Below are 14,326 nucleotides of genomic sequence, written 5' to 3'. Positions count from 1 at the left end.
CGGAAGGTGCCGGAGCGCGAGCGCGCCAATCCCCTCTTCCCAGCATGCATCGGGCGGCGCACGTTGCCCGCGTCTGACATGCGCAGTGGCGCTTGGCCTAGGCGGAAGTGGGCGAAGATGGCGGCTTCCTGCGGCGGCGTCTTCTCCGCTCCGGCGCTCCTCGGCCGGCCGGCGTCTGGGCTGCGGGTCGTGGCCTCCTCGCTGGGGCTGCTCCTCCTCCTCCTGGGGGCCTGCGGGGTTACGGCGCGGGCGGGCCGGAGCCAAGTGAGGGTGCTGAGCGACGCCACCTGGACGGAGCTCCTGAGCGGGGAGTGGATGGTCGAGTTGTGAGTGCGCTCTGCACATGCCCAGGGGCGCCGCCGCCGCCGCCGTGGCCTGCCTGCCTGGCTCGCTCAGCTCCTCGCTCCCCGCCCCGCTCTGCACATGCTCGGGGCGCTCTCACCTCCCACTCCCCTCCGCGCCTGGCGCTTCTGAAGGCCGAGGCTGCCGAGCTGCTCCCCGCAGGCTGAGGCGCTCCTCGGAGGCTGCCCGGGTGCTCCCGTGTCTCCGGGGGGCCCTTTCCCTCCCTCGCTCAGGGCACGGGGGGCGGCCCGCCCAGCCCCGGCCTCTGCTGGGGCCCTGCCCTGCCCTGCCGCCCGAGGCCCTCTTAGCCGCAGGTGTGGCGCAGGCCCGGCTCCCGCGCTGGCGCTGCCTCTTGGCCCATCGTGCCTGGCCCCTCGGTGGTTGCTGCGATGCTTGCTTGCGGGCACCCAGCGATGCCTTGGGCCTCCGCCCGCCCGCAGTTGCTGACATCAGCTTTGTTTTCCAGCTATGCTCCCTGGTGTCCCGCCTGCCAGAACTTGCAGCCTGAATGGGAGAGCTTTGCTGAATGGGGGGAGGATCTTGAAGTCCACATCGCAAAAGTGGATGTGACAGAGCAGCCAGGTGAGGTTTGTTTCTGTCCCGGAGAAACTTGAGCCATGCTGAAATAAGTGATAGACACACACACACACACACACCCCCTTGTGGATTGCCCTCTGGTCTGAAATATACTCCAGGCCCTGACAGATTTTCTTTGGATCGAGGAGCGATCTCCCAAAACTTGATTGACTCTTGGCAAAAGGGTCAGACTTGTTGATGGCCATTGTGTGGGAGGGTGAGGGTAAATGGCCTTGTTCTTTATCCCCTGATCGCCTTCTCCCCTGGAAGAGAGCTGGTCTTGTGGCAGCAAGCACATATCGTCCCCTTTGCTAAGCAGGGTCTGCCCTGGTTTGTGTTTGACTGTGAGATTGCGTGTGAGTGCCGGAAGATGTTCCGCTTAGGCAGTGGGGCCGCTTGGGAAAGAGCATCTGCCTGCTTGCATGTAGAAGGTTCTAAGTTCCCACCCAGATAGGGCTGAGAGAGACTCCTCCCTACAGCCTTGGAGAAGCCACTGCCAGTCTGTGTAAACAATACTTGGCTAGATGGCCCAAGGGCCTGACTTTGTACAAGGCAGCTTCCTGTGTCCCTATGTACAAAGAGCATGCCTGGAACAGAAGCGGGGCTATCTGGGACAAATGGAGATTTTGTTAAATAAATCTACCTCTGAATGTGCTAGTCTGGGCACCATAGTTGCCATGGCTTCCTTGTGCCTGGGATTTGTCAAGCCCTGATGTACTGGGAGCACATGTGGTACAGTTATGTGTCCTAGGGAGCCCTGGGGCTTCTCAGAATCTTTCACTTATGGACAGACAAGCTTTCTTGGAAAACGGCTCTCCACCACTCCTGTTCCCTGCAACGGTAACTTCATGAGTACATCCCTGAGGCTTGGCCAGTCTCCCGGGTGAACTGGGCCTTGCACTCTGGAACCTTCTTCAGATGGCAGGGCGTCTCTGGCAGACATATTTGAGACAGAGTCTGTTCTTTTAAAACTTGTAATTACATTTCTATATTCCATTTTAATATTTTTATTGTGTGGTTTTATAGTCTTATATTGTGTTACATGTTTATAAACTGCCTTGGGGTTTTTTAAAATGAAAGGCAGTATATAAATTCAACAATAAATAAAGTGTTCTTGAAAGCCTTTCCAGAACATCTTGAAAACCATTGCCTCAAGAGATGGCATAAGTCAAAAACTACCCTGTTCAGATCTTGCCCCTGCCACAGACTTGCTACAGGGCCATAAATAAAGTCTTTCTCAGCCTTCCACTGGTGCCATGCAGAGGACAATATTAGCCTGCTTTACAGGGCTGTTGTTAAGGATTGTTAATAGCAAAACAGGCTGCATATAGCATCTAGAAAACTAAAGGGATTACTAGACAGATAAGGTGCTTCATAAATGTTGGTTCGGGAAGTTGCACACCAGCTAAGATACGTCCTGTAGAACATGAGTGAGCTAATGCCTGTCTGCGTCTCTGTGTGTTACTGTAACAAACATTCAGCATCATTGATAATGAGATCAATGGATGCCCCAAAGAATGGGGTGTTTGTGTATAAGTGAGGTATTGCGCTTGCCAGACACAGGAAGCTGGTGAGCTACAGTTCCTCCCCAAACAAGGCCTAATGATGCTAGGTTTGATCGTTACTCTTATGATAAGAACATAAGAAAAGCCCTGCTGGATCAGGCCCAGGGCCCCTCTAGTCCAGCATCCTGTTTCCCACAGTGGCTCACCAGACGCATCCAGGAAGCCCACAAGCGGAAGATGAAGGCCTGCCCCCTGTCCTGCAACTGGTATTCAGAGACAATCTGCCTTTGAGCCTAGAGATCGCATAGAGCCATCGTGACAAGTAGCCATTGATAGTCCTCTATAAGCTTATTTTAAAGCCATGTAAGCTACTAGCTATTGTTACATCTTAAAGATTATGTGCTTTGTAAAGAAGTGGTACTTTTTGTCTATCCTAAATCTTCTGCCTATCATTTTCATTGGATAATCCTTGCTTCTAGTGTTGAGAAAGAGGAAGAAAAACTCTCTATCCTCTTTCTCTGCACCATGAATATTTTTATAAGCTTCGGTCCTGTTTAGTCCTCTCTTTTCTGAACTTAAAACCCCCAAATATTGTAGCCTTTCCTCACAAGGAAGGTGCTCCAGCCCCCTGATCATTTTGGTTGCCCACTTCAGCACTCTTTCCAGCTCTAGAATATCCTTTTTGAGATGCAGCACAAGAACTGTACACAGTGTTCCAAGTGTAACCGCTCTGTAGAGCTGTTTAAAGGTATTATAATATTAGCAATATTTTTGGACCCCTTTCCTAATTATTCTTGGCATGGAATTTGCCGCACACTGGGTTGACCCTTTAGGAACACAGGAAGCTGCCATATACTGAGTCAGACCACTGGTCTTAGCTCATTATGGTCTTCACAGACTGGCAGCGGCTTCTCCAAGGTTGCAGGCAGGAATCTCTCTCAGCCCTATCTTGGAGATGCTGCCAGGGAGGGAACTGGGAACCTTCTGCTCTTCCCAGAGCTGCTCCATCCCCTGTGGGGAATCTCTTCCAGTGCTCACACTTCTGGTCTCCCTTTCATATGCAACCAGGGCAGACCCTGCTTAGCTAAGGGGACAAGTCATGTTGGCTACCACAAGACCAGCTCTCCTCCTCCCTTTCATTGAGCTGTGTCCACCAGGGCCCCAAAATCTCTCTTCTTGATTAAGTTTAGTGGGGGGAGAGTGAACTGGCCTGATGCTGGTGTCTATCTTATGTTTCTTTTTAGATTGCGAGCCCTCTGGTGACAGGGATCTATCTTATTTATTATTTCTCCGTGTAAACTGCCCTGAGCTATTTTTTGAAGGGTGGTATAGAAATCGAATAAATAATAATTTACTGACAACTCTGATCCCATCAATGTATATGTGAAGTTTGGACGTCTTGTCATGATGTGCATCATGGTACTCTTATATGCATTGAGTTGTATTTGCTGTTATGTTACCTAGTTTGGAGAAATTCTTTTGGAGTTCTTTGTGATCTCTGTTGGATTTCTCCACCTTGAAAGTTGGGTGTCCTCTGCACAATTGGCCACCTTGCCTGCCCATTTATGAACGAATTAAAAATCACTGCTCTTGGGGAACCTGCTTCTCCCTTCCTTCCGTTGTGAAATTGTCAGTGTAATCTTGCTCTCTGCTTCCTGTCTTTTAACCAGCGCCTAGTCCATAAAAGGGCATGTCTTCTTTGCCTCTTCCTGCTAAGTTTAAGTTGGTAAAAGAGTAGCTTGCTTTACTTCAGTGTCTGGTTTATGCTACTTGAGCAGCCCTGACACATTCCTTCAAGGCCATCTGCAAAGTGTGTGCAAGTAGAGAGAGGAGACTTCGCTGGCTTTGTGCAGTAGGGCCTGATCATGTGCCAGTCAGCCTTGAAGCACGTTTCCTGTTAACAATCTGTTCTGACTTTCGCTCTGGATCTTTGTGCAGGATTGAGTGGGAGATTTATCATAACAGCGCTTCCCACCATTTACCAGTAAGTACACTGTAAAGAAATGTGGTCGCTTCTTATAAGATTTGGGTGTGGGTAAGAAAGCTTGATGAGACCGGGTTTCCCCCAGTCCTGGATGGGATGATGGTTTTGAACTTCTGTTCATTCTGCTATAATATTGAGAGCATTGTTTAGCAAAGGACAAGATACATGACTTATTTATCATATTTATATCATTATATCCTATATGATTTATATATATTTATATATATATAAATAAGTAACTTCTAGCCTCAGAGACACGATGCCTCAATACCAGTTGCAGGGGAGCAACAGCAGGAGAGAGGACGCGCCCTCACCTCTTGCCTGTGGGCTTCTCGAAGGCATCTGGTGGGCCCCTGTGTGAAACAGGATGCGGGACTAGAGAGGTTTCCTTGGGCCTGATCCAGCAGGGCTGTTCTTATGTTCTTATACCGCCTGATATATGCATCTCTAGGCAGTGTACAGAGTTTAAAAACAGAACAAATGTAAAAACAGTATAAAAACTATTACAACAAATATTCATATACCGCTTTTCAACGGAAGTTTCCAAAGCAGTTTACATAGATAAATAATAAATAATAAGATGGATCCCTGTCCCCAAACGGCTCACAATCTAAAAAGAAACTCAAGGTAGACACCAGCAACAGTCACTGGAGGGATGCTGTGCTGGGAATGGATAGGGCTAGTTGCTCTCTCCCTGCTATATAAAGAGAATAACCATTTTAAAAAGGTGCCTCTTTGCCCAGTTAGCAGGGGCAAAACAGTTAGAATTCCGAAAACAAATAAAAACATGTTGGTTTAAAAGTCTCACTTAAAAGCCTGAGAAAACAGGTGTGTCTTGAGTCTTCCTAAAAGCAAACAGAGAAGGAGATGCTCTTATTTCAACAGGGAGCATATTTCAAAGCCCCAAAGAATGCTCGGGGTGGGAGTGTGGGGTTAATGCCTTTCCGTGGCACTTGTTTGGTATTCCCTTTTAAAGCATCTAAACTGTTGGTCCTTATCCAATTCATCCTCACCTCAGTCTTGTCAGGAGAGGTTTGGTTATTATGTCCCAGGTAGTGAGCTGATGTTAGGAATGATAATTGACTTGATATTTTAATTATGTTGTAATTAGTCTCAAAATTAGACTAATCAGTTCTAATTAGAGCTGAAGTTAGTCTAAAACCAACGTAACTCATTATTTACAATAGGGATGTGCATGAACCTGTTTGGCATTCTATTCTTAGAACGCCAAACAGGTTCGGAACCCCATGTTTGAACCCGTTTGAATGTAAGGACAGGGGAGGGTGCACTTACCCCCCCCCCTATGCTTCCCCTCCGGCGCTCTGCGTAGACACAGTCCTGCAGGGCGGCGGCGTACTTCCTTGCTGCCCCGTTGTTGCAGTGACCGGAAGTGCTGCGTGTGCATTACGGGTACGCATGTCGCGCACATACACACAACATGCACACGGCACTTCCAGTGACTTCCAGTCACTGCAACAACAAGGCAGCAAGGAGGCAAGGTGCTGCCCCTGGGACTATTGCTAGTCAGAGCGCCGGAGGGGGAAGCGCAGCGGGGTGGTGGTAAGTGCCTCTCCCCCATCCTTAAACCCACCCCAGCCCCACCATCGGCTCAAAGGAAGCCGGTTCCCTGCACATCCCTAATTGACAATCAACTTAAACTGCTCTGTGTTGTGTTCCATGGTTTTATTGTGCACATTTCAAACTTTTAGTTGGACTTGTATGTTTATATTCCAATTTAATTTAATTTAATTTAATTTTTTGCTGTTTAATAGCTTTGTGTGTTTAAAAATGTTTTGTAAGCCACCTTGAGATTGTTTTAATGAAAGGCAGTATATAAACCTAATAAATAAATAAATAACTTCTTTCAATATAGTCCCAAACACTTCGTCACAACTAGCTTTAGCTGGATTGGACACACTGCCTGTGTTCTTAAAGCTACATGGAGCTTTCTGAAAAGCATAATAATAACATTTTATTAATACTAATTAATAAAGCAAAATAAGGCAGTCTGCTGTTTCTGTGGCCATGGTGTGATGTGAGCCTGTGCTCAGCTCATTGGGGGTAATCCTTGCTGGACAGGTGCATTGGTGAATCCAGCGTTCTTTGGTTTGAGTGGGAGAGTCCAAAGAGGTGGTTTGTCTCCAGTACGATGCATGAGGGAAAACACTGCAGAGGGGACCTTCAGGGCCTGACTGAGCTCTTCTTTTGGGCAGTTGTAAAGATGGAGAGTTCAGGCGGTACCAGGGTCCACGGACTAAAACTGACTTCATCAACTTCATTAGTGACCAAGAATGGAAGTCCATTGAGCCTCTTTCTTCGTGGTTTGGCCCATCTTCATTCCTGTAAGTCTTTCCTTCCTTGCTGGTTTGTACAAAGGTCAGGAAATGCCCGCACTTAATTTCTTGAGATGAATCCATTCACTTCATAAAACAGAAGAGTCGACCATTCTAAGCCACTTCCTATAACTTTTATGTGGTTGAGTTTGGAAGGTGAACCATCCGAGCTGTCTCCTTCCTCTCGTGACAGGAGAGCCTTACTTAACGCCTCGGTGTGGATAGGCCAGCCTGCTTTTCCCAACTCACACAGAAGAGCCCTGATAATATAGGCAGTTCACTAAAGCCATTTGCTCTTCTTTTAGAGAAGAGAGGTTGGGATGGTGGCATTCTTGAAGCCCTCCTGGTTGCTACGGCACTTAGTAACCCAACTCTTCTTATTTATTACACTTTTAGCATGTCCTTCCTCACAGAGCTCAGGGCATGATAAATAGCGCTCCATCCTCGCAACAACCCAGGGAGGGAGGGAGGTTAGACTGAGAGAGCAGTGGCTCAGGGTCACTCGGTGAGCTTTGTTGGTTGCACCAGCTTCTAAACCCTGGTCTTCCTGGTCTCAAGTCCAGCACTCCGTACCATCCTATTTCTTACCAAGAAAAAGGATGATTGAAAAATTTAAAAAGTCCACCCTTGGGGAGTGGGCATGTATAGTATGTGTCTTGAATGTTCCTGCAGTCTTCTTTGGAGGTGGGAAGAAATGAAACTTAAGTGTTCAGTTTCTTCCTACTCCCTAGTAGCCCTGTCCAGCAAGAGATGTGATGTGTGGGGCTCTGGGTCATGTAGTGTGCTTAGTCCTCTTGACGAATTGCTGCTGAAGACATGAACTGACTCCACCAGAAAAAAACATGATGATCTTGTGGGGTATAAAGGCTGGATCTGTGCTGGTCCATTCATACTTGCATCAAATCAACTACATAATAGCGCTGAGCTATAGTACATAAAACAAAACCGATCCAATAATGTTACAAAAAACCCAACTAGATATATAAATATAATAATAAATTGTATTAAAAGCGAAACAATCATGGATCTAAAGTACATCAAAAAGATATAACGACCAAATATACACATAAGAGCAATAGACCAGTATAATACTGGTACTATGCAAACACAACAGCTTTCCAGTAGTGTTTGCTGTTTCAGTAAAGTTCTTCAAGTTCAGTTGTTCTTCAAAAAATGTCAGTAGTGTCTTTTTCCTACTTCTGTGCTGCATAGTCGATCCTTCTCAGTGGGAGTCCGCAAGTCTCCCACCATATGTCCATTCAGTGTAGTGTGCAGTGTAGATTCTTGCAGCCATCCGGCATCAGCCACGCATGTGTGAACCCGCTGCATATTGTGGTGGGAAGATGGGAAGTTGAGAGTTAATTGGGAAAGCCTGCCCCTTCTGCAGAGGTCTCTCCTGTGCCCCAGAGAAAGTACATGGGCGCTTTCAGAGTGGTGTGGATGGTTGGCGGTTATTGGCTTCTGCGGCAGACCCCCTGCCCCAACCCCTGATTAGTTTCTTCTGCTTCTTTTCTAGGATGAGCAGCATGTCTGCTCTGTTCCAGCTCTCCATGTGGATCAGGGTATGTGCTGCAAGTTTCCCTCTGTGTCCCAGGCCAGAGAGAGGTGAGAGAGGCAAGCTCCTCCCCAGCTGACTCCCGTCTCTCTCCTTCCTTCCTTCTTTCCTTCCTAGCACTGCCACAACTACTTCACAGAACACCTCGGCATCCCAGTCTGGGGATCCTATGCAGTGTTTGCATTGGTCACTCTCTTCTCTGGATTGCTGCTGGGGCTTGTAAGTCTGCATTTCTGTGGGCACAGCTGGGAATGGAACAGCACTTGTTTAAATGCAGTATGTGCATCTTGAACACAGGGTCCCCCTTCTGTCTTTCAGGTCATGGTCTTCCTCGCAGATTGTATTTGCCCCTCCCAAAGGCACAGGCCACCACAGTACCCGTATCGAAGTAAGCAGTGTGCATGTCTGAAGGGAAACTGGCAGTCAGCCCTCTGTCCTGTAAAGCCAGCCTCTGATGAAGTGATAGATCTTGAAAGGCTGGTTCAAAATGTCATGAAGGATGGTCAGCTGCCTTGTTGGTCTGTGCCATTTTGTGTGTTAGCTGCACAACAAGATGGCAGTTGGAATAGAGCAGTGTTTCTCAACATCTTTGGAACCATGGACCGGTACATTATTCGTGCGCAGTTTCCCGGACCAGCAGTTAGTAAGGGGGTCACCCCCACCCCAGGCACCCCCAAAAATGATTTTGAGCAGCTCTTCGGAGTTCATTTCCAGGCAGCCCTCGCTGCTGAATAATGTTCATTTCGAGGAAGCGAAATGAACATTATCTAGCAGCGAGGGCTGCCTGGAAATGAACTCCGAAGAGCTCCTGCCAGCCCAAAATTTGGTGGTGTTTTTTTGGGTGTGTGTGTGTGATTTTTATTAGTGATGCCTCACGGACCGGCACCGGTCTGCGGACCGGTGGTTGAGAAACATTGGAATAGAGGACACCACCTCCTCACTTCAAAATGATGCCTGACCATGAATTTGAATGGTTTGCTCAAGAAGAGCAACACCCTTTTGCTAGGAGTCTGCTTCACGGGTTGGTGGACAAGCAGGTGTGGTGCTGGGCGTGGCTTGCTCAAGGGGTGAGAACGAGGCCCTCTGCCATCTGTGTTGGATGCAAGAGGCTTCCCCGACCATAAGCGGAGCCATTTTGCCTGAAAGGCCTCTAACTCTCTTCCACCCCGATTGTGCTCACAGATTCTCACAACAGCATAGTCGGACCCTAACTAGCGCAACCGACAGCATCAGCATCAACTGACGGGCAGTGACATGAAGCATGTGCTCAAGTGGTCCTGTTTCCACCTGCCTTCTGAACACACGCAGTGGGGTGGGCGGGTGGCTCATCGGGTCCCCGGGGCAGTGAATCCCCAAGCCGGATGACGCCCCCGGAAGGGTCTGGTCCCGCGCGCCGCCCCCCCCCCCGCACCATTCTTGGCAGAGCAACATGCCGCTCCTGTTGCCAGTGGGCAGATTGTTGTGGGAGGAGACCTGCGCTTCAGCAACCCAAGTCCCAAACCACCACAGATCACTGTTCCCTCTTAAGGCTTTTTGGATGTCCGCTCAGTTCACTTTCAGTCCTGCTCAGGCTGAATCAGGAAGGCCCCCTTCTGAATGAAGGTGCGCGCGCACTGCCTTGATCCTGCCGCCCAGAACAAAACTCATCCCGCACAGAAATGAAAAAAATTAGTGGGATCACTGCTGCAGATATTTTTGGCCTACATGCAGTTAGGCATGATGGGAGTTGTAGTCTATCGCCATCTGAGGACCCAGCACCACCTTGAATCAGGCCTGGCAACTGGTGCAGCTGGTAACACGCCTGCCTAGCTGTGGAAGCCCGAGCACACACCGGCTGTCTTCCTGCTGCATTTTGCACCAGTTGCAGTTTCTGGACACCCTTCAAGGACAGCCCCATGTAAAACTCACCGTGGCAGTCAAATCTGGAAGTGGCCCCAGGGCTGTGTAACTCTCTGGTCTGGAGCCAGTGTGCCTTGAGGAGTGGCAGGGGTGGTGATGGAGGCTGCCAACCATTCTGTGTTGTGCTTTCATGCTCGGAAGGGGGTTGCCTCAAGAGGTCCATCTCAGGACTGTCCTCCAACCCTTTAGAGAGCGAGAATGTTGCATGTGGCAAAGAATGAGTTGAGATCAGGAAGTCTGTGGCTGGAAGCTCACCTCTGCCTCTGGATGGCCGTAGGCACACACCACCACCACCACCCCAGTCTGGGGAGACAGTTGCCCCATCTGCTAGGGCCGCTGTAAGAATTGCCACAAGGGTGTGGATGTGAAGCAGTTTGGAGGACCTCCAGTGGGTCCCCAGAGGTGGCTGGGCTGCCGGTCCAATCCTCCCCAGCCCCAATGGCCAGCAGGCACCGGAGCTGGGGGTGATGGGAGTTCTTGGCCAGTGCCCTCTGGGGGCCCAAGGTTGAGAAGCCCGGCTCAAGTGGGGTGGGGGTGGGGGCTCCCTGCATGCCCAGTATTGTCTCTTTTGGTCTGTGTGTGTGTGTGTTTTTATTCTGGGTTCTAGAACAGCTGCTCCAAAGTGGCACATGCCCAGCGGAAGCTGCTTGGCTAGGAAGGAGGGCCCAGACGCTTGGGGTTGTGGACAGGCGTTGGGCAAGAGGTGAGCTCTGCAGGGTGTCCAGCCAGCGGGTAAGATGTTTTCTCTCTTCACCCTTGTCTTAAAGGACTGCCTGAGTCTGTCCAGCTCTTGAGAAAGCCAGGGGAAGAAGCCGAGGAAGATGACCTCACCGATGCTGCCAGAGAGCCCCCAGGACCCCCCCGTGCCGCTGCCGCTCCAAATGCAGTGAGGCAACGCGCCGTGACTCTTGCTGCTGGAGCAGAGCAGTCGTAACTGCAGCTGGCGTGGCTCTTGGGATGTCCTGAGTTGACGTTCGGGGAGTGGAGTCGTCCTCCTCCTCCAAGAGAACTGAGACGGGCCACCGTTTTGAGGGGGGAAAGTATTTGTTCCACAAAGTATCCAGTTGGCATCTGTTTGTTTCAGGCCTGAGGCTCTGCAGTGGTTGAGTGGAGGCCCTGGGCTGGGCGTGCGAAGGGTGGGGCAGCCTCCTCCTCCTCCTCGTGGCTTCACAGAGAGCTCCAGCAGCTGGCCAGTCTGCAGGGCCAAAGAAGAGCCACCCCGATGGCTGCAGCCTCCGAGGCTTCCCTCTGAGGCAGCAGTGCTGGAAGAGGAGCCTTTGGAGCTGCCGCCGCCGCCTCCTCCTCTGCTTCCTGATGCTCGCAAAAGGCTGCCGTAAATGGTTCAACCTCTAGCACTGCAAGAAGGCCCCGTAGCTCCAGGCAAGAGGCTGAGATGAGGGGTTGTGCAGCTGACCTCGTGTCCCAGGGAGGTGTCCAGCCCTGGCTTCTGGGACAGCGGCTCACATCTCCAAGGCCATCTTGGTTTCAAAAGCAGCTTGGCCCGGGTGGGGGGAAGGAGCCCACACCTCCATGGGGCGAGTGCCAGTCTTTGGGCATGCTTACACTGATCCTTTGGTACCCCAGGCTTAACGTTTGTCGCTGTGGCTCGTTGCCCTTGCTGCTCAGCTTGCCTCTGTATGCTGCAGAGCACCATTTTTGTCCCACGTTCCCCCTCCTCATGCCTGTCGTACCTCCTGCTTTCGAACCCAACGAAGGAGAGAGAGAGTCCTGAACTCAGCTGATCCTATGTGGCATTAGGTGTGCACAGTGCATAGGCTGCAGGGTAGGAAAGGGTTCGTTTGGTCACCTTGTTACTTGTGTCTTCTTGTGTTTTCCCTTCTTAAAAAATGGATAGGAATGAAGGATCGGTGCATGGGGTGAACACAGAGAAGCTGGCCGGCTGCTCTAGGAACCCAGCGCCAGTGGAGCCGGGACCTCCGTGGGGGGAAAGCAAATGCACTGGGGGAGTTGTGGGCTTGCAGCGGCTCTGCTCCTCCTCTGCCCCAGTGATCTCCAGGGCCTCTGGAGCGGTGCCCCCCTCCCCCCGGCTGCTTCCGCTGCGTTCTGTTCCATTCCAAAAGTGGGCCAGGAGTGTTGCTTTTTTGGTCCACTTGATTCGCTGACTTGGCCGCACAACTCATGGACTTGCACTGCGCTCACAGCTCTAACGTTTCTCTCTTTCCACTTCCAAACATTTCTTTCCATTTGCATTGATTGTCATGCACAGAAGTTGTTGCTGGTTTTCTTGATGATTTAAAATGGCTTTGGAGACACTCAGAGGCTTGGGAGGTTCCCCCAGTTTCTTGGCCAAATGGAAGGCAGGGATTGGTGTGTGTGTGTGTGTGTTCACACACTGCCTCCTCTCCAGAGAGGATTGCCCGGTTGCACCTGAAAGTAGGTACCTCCCCCCACACCCGCCACCTGCATCCTCACCGGTGGTGTGACTGTTCAAGATGTCCTGAGAACTTGGTGCCTGCTCCTGAGCAACAGCAGTGGGAAGGGGAGGGCCCCTGCTCCAGCCTGAGTCAGGTTTCTGGTTCAGAGGTGCCTTGTGAGTGCCTGGGGCGGCTCCCTCTGTGCCCCCTCACAGGCATGGCTGCTGCCGCCGCTGCTGCCACTCCTCAGTCTTGGCCCTTGCCAAAGCTCTGAGCAGGGCAGAGAAGCACAGTGGTGCTCTGCTCAAGGGAAGGCATACCTCTGACTTCTGGGCTGTGCCAGGGCAGCGGAGGATGACTCCCGTCACCCACGAGAAACCGCAGTCCACTAGCTGAGAGTCTGTAAGGGCCCCTCTCGGGGGCGGGGTGGGGGGGAGAATTGAAAGGTGTGTCACACTAAGTGGAGCTACCTGGCTGTTCAGTCAACACCAGAACCTGACTCTTGAAAACCGATCTATTCAGAGCAGTGGGAAGACGACTCCTGGGCTGGGGCTGGGGGGCTCTCCCAGTGCTGCATAAAGAGAACCAAGACTTTAAAAGGGTGCCACTTTGCCGGGTTAGCAGGAGGAGGTGTTGGAAGGCCACTTCAGACCGGTGGGGGTGGGTGGGAAATCCATTGCGACAGTGGCCTGCTTTTTAAAGAGAGTCCCTTTTAAAGTCCAGCCTGCTAGCAGACCAGGAGGGAAGTGTGTGTGTGTGTGTGTGCGCGCGCGCGCGCACACACACACACACACACCCGGCTCCCTTCTGCGCTCGCGCTCCACTTGCAGGGAGGGTCTCTTTTGGGGAACATCATTAAGCCATTCGTTTTTATTCCTTCCAGCTGTGGGCGTAGAGTCGACCATCTCTGGCTGGCTGGCTTCCACCATGTAGGGTAGCAGTCAGAGTATCTGGCACGGTGGGTGCGAGCATCGGGTATCTTCCCTGTGCCCCACGAAAAGCCCCTGAAGCCCTTTTGTCCTGTGGCATTGCTGAAGGCCCCTCCAACCCTCAGCAGTGGCCCTTGCGGGGGGGGGGGATCAGGGAGCTTCAGTAGGGAGGGGGCTTGTGCCAATGCTGTTGTGGCTTCTACCACTGTGAGTGTGTGTGTGTGTGTGTGTGTGTGTGTGTGTGTGTGTGTGTGTGTGTGGTGGGGGGGAGGCGGTTGGTAGTTGGGTCAGGAGCACAAGCAGTTCTTAGCCAGAGGGGGTTTCAGCCCGGCAGAAGGTGAGGGCAGGCAGTGGTCCCTGGAGATGGCCTCCTCCTTTCTGCAGGCAGCTTCCTCAAGCCCAGCGTGGCCAAAGCGACCCTTGAGAAGAGACCAGCAGTTAATGAGTTAGTGTTTGATTCTCAATGGACTGAATGTCTGGGCAACATTTTTCAAGCAATAAATTGACCTCTATGTCTTTGATTTGTGTTTATCTACAAGTAACTGGTGTCCTTGGATGACTTTAACCATGCTGCCTTCAGGCATCCTAAGATGAACCCAAGTGGCCAATACAAAGAAGCGTCTGTATTTTCCCTCCCCTTTCCCGCCCTTCAGCAAGTGCACAAATGGTTCCAGCCTCCCGGTCCTCCTCTTTCCTCCCTCGCCACACAAGAGAGTCATTCCATTCCGGCAATGACAAATACGCCTCCTCTAGCAGAGCTGTGTCAAAAGGTGATGCTTTTCTTAAAAGCTGTTTTTCAGGGCTGGCTGTCGCTCAGACAGTGCTAGT

General features: G+C 51.1%; 1 protein-coding gene across 1 annotated transcript; it reads left to right on the top strand.

The window, feature by feature from the left end:
- The first annotated feature begins 24 nt into the window (after window positions 1-24).
- Window positions 25-14,019, top strand: TMX1 (thioredoxin related transmembrane protein 1). The gene is made up of 8 exons (XM_053283769.1): window positions 25-326; window positions 809-924; window positions 4,362-4,407; window positions 6,621-6,749; window positions 8,257-8,302; window positions 8,413-8,514; window positions 8,614-8,683; window positions 10,962-14,019. Exons 1-8 carry the CDS (start codon window positions 79-81, stop codon window positions 11,126-11,128), a joined length of 924 nt encoding a protein of 307 aa, XP_053139744.1. The 5' UTR covers window positions 25-78; the 3' UTR covers window positions 11,129-14,019.
- The last annotated feature ends 307 nt before the right edge of the window (window positions 14,020-14,326 follow it).

Source organism: Hemicordylus capensis, chromosome 1 (assembly GCF_027244095.1).
Source record: "Hemicordylus capensis ecotype Gifberg chromosome 1, rHemCap1.1.pri, whole genome shotgun sequence".
NCBI lineage: Eukaryota > Metazoa > Chordata > Lepidosauria > Squamata > Cordylidae > Hemicordylus > Hemicordylus capensis.
This window is presented reverse-complemented; position numbering and strand designations above follow the sequence as displayed.